Raw genomic sequence first — 5,258 nt, forward strand, 5'->3', positions numbered from 1 at the left:
TTTTTCTTTCTTTCCTTCCTTCCTTCTCTGCCCGTTTTGCTCTCTGTTTCTATTCTCTTTTTCTATTCTTTCTTTGTTATAAACATATAATAATATAATAATATTTTTTTAACACATAAAAATCTCAGATTTTTATACTTATGCCGCCTCAACTTTGACAATTGGCATAATTGCTTATTTGGTCCTTTTAACTTTTCTTTAATCTATAATTAAACTTTTATCTCTATTGCAATTTAATCCTTTTTCATAATTAACCACAATTTAGACAAATTCACTTAATCAAAACCTGATTAACTACACAACTAGCTTCGTAAATATTTATAATAAATATTTACAATCCTAATTTACCGGAATGAAGTCCCGAGAATACATTTTTTTTAAATTCAATCCTTTTTAATCAATTAACCATCGAAACGTTAAAATTTCTTAACGAAACTTTAATACTACCCTATTAACACTCCGTAGATATTTATAAAAATATTTACGGCTCAGTTTATGATATCGAGGTCTCGATACCTCGTTTTTGACCCAATTTACCTAATAATTTCTTTTAAATCACAAAATTCACTGATTCAAAAATATTTCTAACTTTTTCATCGAATTTAGTGATCTCAAATCACTGTTCTGACACTACTGAAAATTGGGCTGTTACAGAGCAGCTCAAAGGATCAGGTGGAGTCCGCCACTCTGATAAAAAATAACCGCCTCGAGTGAGCAAGGAGTAAATTTATGTTTAGTTTATTTTACATTGTTACCCTCGTGCAATAAGGTTTAATTATGGTGTGGAGAAGTGACTCACTAAGTTTATTTAACTTACAATAGTTGTTTGATGTTCGTAGGATTTGGGAGGTTGGTCGATGACTCAAATGAGGGACCTAGCCATACAGTGATAAAATAGTGGATCACAGGCAATTAGAGTCATACACATAGGAAGAGAGTACCTTTAGAGACTACACCTCAGGATAAATCATGGTGTAACCAGACGACGTCCTTAAGGTTTGGATTCTGAATTAGTTAGCAATAAGTTAAAATTTTAAGGGTCTCTTTGTAAGTGAATAGTTTAATTAAAGATTGAAATTGTGAGAGCAAGAACATTCAGTGGCTTAAGGCCTTTGTTGTAATAATTGTTATTGATATTATTTTTATATTATTTTACTATAGTCTTCTTTATAGCAGTTAAGTTAGCTTAAATTAATTAAGGATATGAGAACCCGATCCATTTGTGATGCTCCATACCCAGATCCAACGAACGAGTCAGGTTGGGGTGTTACATATTCACTAAGCTATGTATCATGCTTAGCATTCGAACTGACCATTTCTAAACATTCATCAACCTAGCTATTTCTACTAATTCACTTGCAACCTTTAACATATTAAACTATACAAGACTTATGAACTTTATTCACAACGCATCATCCTTAGTCAAATCATGCAACTATAAGTTAAGTACCATGCTAAACATGCAAATTTAACCATTACCACATTTACCATATAACATCTAACTCAAAATGACCATTTACTCAACAAGGTACCCTTATATACATGCCACAATGTCTTGACTCAAAATGAACATATATCTACTGTCGTGTTAATAGTGTGTGCATCATGTTGATCCGGGTCGCCAAGTCTTATAATGTGACAATCTACGAAGAAAGGAAATAACTAGAGTAAGCATTAAGAATGCTTAGCAAGTTCATATAGAAATATTAGACTTACCTTGATTACTTGTAAATGTAACAATTACCAATAATCTTGGCATACAATTTGGATATCCTTGGCGTATAATGTCATAACTAGGCACATGACAGTATTAACATTCAAATAAGTTGCTCACACAAGCTGAGATTACATCACGTTACCCGTCCGGGCTAAACCTCTGTTACATATAACTCGGGAATTTACAACAAATGCTAGATCTCATTATAACCAATAACATCTCTAATCAAGCACACATATAACCCTTTTGGCATGCCAGTCGTATCCTAACTTTTTACTAAGTTCACACGAGCATCATTTCTGTATATGTATAACATTACCAATCCCTGTAATTATTCATAATTCATATCGTACCCTATACATGATCACACAATTCATTTATTTGTCCTGTAATCACTCAACTTTCACATTTGTACCCTATACTATTACATAATAACCAATAATCATATAACATTTCAATTCAGTCCATTACATGCCATTTTCACTAATGTTCTAATTATATATAAGCATATTTATATATGATAACAAACACAAAATCACACATAACATAAAATAAGATAGTAAGTTCCATATGAACTTACCTGTTCAAAATGTGAAATGAGTGGATACTTTAGGGACTAATTCACAATTTTAGCTTTTCCCTAATTAGCTACACTTTGATCCAAATCTTGATCTAATCAATTATTTTATATAACCAATAAATATCAAACATTTTCATACTATGCTATGATATGCATGATCTTATATAATTATATTTTTCAATTTCTCCATATTTTACATTTTATTCAATTTAGTCCCTAATCTCGATATAAATATAACTTTCTATTCCTAGATTTGGATTAAAATATGATTTTATATATTCTCATACATAATTTCATGAAAATTTTTACATTTATTCAATTTAGCCCCTAGTGTAACAAAGTTAACAATAAGCTAAATTAACTTTACAATCTAGCCCTTTTCACAATCTAAGCTTAAAATATATCAATTTGAAGCCTAATGCTTCAAGCACCTAATGTAACAAAGTTAATAATAAGCTAAATTAAACATGTAACGAGTCATAAAATTGATATCAAATAAGGATTGTAATATCAAGCAATTGAAGCATTTTCCAATATTGTTTGAATCAGACTGGTCGGATCGAGAATCGATCGAGATATCGATTTGGAAGAGGCTTTGGACCAGTTGATCGAGGAACTGATACAAACTAATTGAATTGAATAAAAAATTAATTAAATCAATCACATTTATCATTAAAGTTATCATTACCATGTGAAGAAAATAAGTTTATATCTCAAATGCGAACAAAGTCTAAGGCCTCATTTGGTTTGGCTTTTAATGCCAATGAGGTGCAGTTGGGGTAAATAACTGCTACCAACCTTACTGCTATGCTGTTTGGTTCAGCATGACAGTTCAGTGAAAATGCATTTCCACCACGCTGATATGCTGAAAATCAGCTGGAGATTTCAGTAGCAATTAAAATTCACTGGGGCAGTTGGTATTTTTAATAGACAAAAATACCCATACTTTAATTTATTATTTTACCATTTTATCCTTGAAAGTTAAACTAATTTCTTTCTCAATCTTATTTTTATTATTTTATAATAAAATATTAGAAGATACATTTTAATACTTTATTAAATTAATTTATAAATTCACATATTTTAATAATTTTATAAAATTAAAATAATTTAAAAACTTCTATAATATATCAATTCTAATCTGTGTCCTTAATAGTCATTTTTTATTCTTACCTCACCGCTACAGCTGCGTTTGAATCTAAACACACACTCTACTATTGTTTCTAATCTCATTGTTATAGTATCCAATCTCACCGCTATAGTAATTAATCTTACTGCCACCGCTATTTTTCACTTCCCCGAAAATAAATACACTGTCCATCAAAACTAAGCCTAATTTTACATTGTTTTTTCTATTGTAAATTATATTGTTCAAGAGAGCGCAATCCGCCAAAATGGAAATAAAAGAACTCTTTTCTCAAAAATCTTGAACCCGCCTGCTTTAAAATTTTAAAAGTCAAAGCACTAAAAATAGCACAATCCATGTCACATGTCGTAAAATTGATTGCAGCCGTCGATGGTAATCCTGTCAACGGTGTTTATGTAATTTACTAAACATACACGGATAGATTCTCAAGAGAAAAATCAGATACGAAATTCGAAATTCCTACAATCCCCGAACAAAGACATCGTATTTCTAGCAACCGTTGATTAACTAAGAATCAACAGTGTAGATGTAGCTCATTCTTTTCACGCAGATAGATACTTTGAACCGTCGATTAAAATTTGATCGTGCGACTCAGATTAGCCCCCGCCAAACTTTCAAAAAAGCAACAACACGCAAAACATCAATCATTCACTCTATAAATACCCACAAAATCCCTATCCATCACACAGTTGCGATTCAGTATTCTTTATTATTCTTCGTCTTCTGAAAAATTTTCTTTGAAATTCCAGCTTTTGACTACAATGTCAGGAAGGGGAAAGGGAGGTAAGGGGCTCGGAAAGGGAGGAGCCAAGAGGCATAGGAAGGTCTTAAGGGACAACATTCAGGGCATTACCAAGCCTGCGATTCGCCGTCTGGCTCGTAGGGGAGGTGTGAAAAGAATCAGCGGTTTGATCTACGAAGAAACCCGAGGCGTATTGAAGATCTTCTTGGAGAACGTGATTCGTGATGCCGTGACATACACTGAACACGCCAGAAGGAAGACCGTTACCGCCATGGATGTTGTTTATGCCTTGAAAAGGCAAGGCAGGACTCTCTATGGTTTTGGAGGTTAAGCTTAGTACACTATTGTATTTTAGGCATTGCAGTATTATGCTTATTATGGTAGAATCATGGATCTTGGCTATAGATCCACTGCGTTAATGTAATTGCTTCAGTTCGTTGCTGATGTTACTGTGATTCTTAATATTTGAAATGCTCTCAAAGGATTTGTATCAACTATGCTTCTGCGTGCATCCCATTGAATTATTATATGGCTAATTAACATAGTGTTTTACTTGGAAATTTGTACTTGTGGGTGCCTCTTATCTCAACGATGGGTGGCTATAGGTTTCTGTTCTCTCTGTCCTACGTATTGGTTGAATTGTGACAGCTTAGCATGACGAAGATGTCGGCACACAACTTTGCACAATAAGTGCGTTATATTCTATATAAAGATGTAATTCTATCGGACACATTGGTTAAGTTAAGAATTATTGCTTTGATTAGTTTGATTGGTGACAAAAAATTATGGAAAGAAAATGGATTTTGAATCAAAAGTTAAATATGATTAAAATACTTTTTATGAATTTAGTAAATATTTATTTTATTATTATTAAACAAGCAATAGAACTGTCAAATTAAATTTTTTTTAATTTAAATTCTGGTATTTAAAATATCTTCTTGTTATATGTTTTTTTAAAAAAAATTATAGCCAATATAAAGGGGAAAATTAGGGAAATAAGTCGGAAAATAAAATTTGTAATGTTGGCCATTGTTTCCTCCATATTTAAGGAAGTAAATTAATTTTGAAGAAA

The 5,258-nt window shown here is 31.8% G+C and overlaps 1 protein-coding gene across 1 annotated transcript; it reads left to right on the plus strand.

The window, feature by feature from the left end:
• The first annotated feature begins 4,095 nt into the window (after nt 1-4,095).
• On the plus strand, nt 4,096-4,680 carry LOC107950268 (histone H4). Its single transcript, XM_016885077.2, has one exon. The coding sequence runs from the start codon at nt 4,206-4,208 to the stop codon at nt 4,515-4,517; it is 312 nt and encodes a 103-aa protein (XP_016740566.1). The 5' UTR covers nt 4,096-4,205; the 3' UTR covers nt 4,518-4,680.
• The last annotated feature ends 578 nt before the right edge of the window (nt 4,681-5,258 follow it).

The sequence above is a fragment of the Gossypium hirsutum genome, chromosome D03 (genome assembly GCF_007990345.1).
Source record: "Gossypium hirsutum isolate 1008001.06 chromosome D03, Gossypium_hirsutum_v2.1, whole genome shotgun sequence".
NCBI lineage: Eukaryota > Viridiplantae > Streptophyta > Magnoliopsida > Malvales > Malvaceae > Gossypium > Gossypium hirsutum.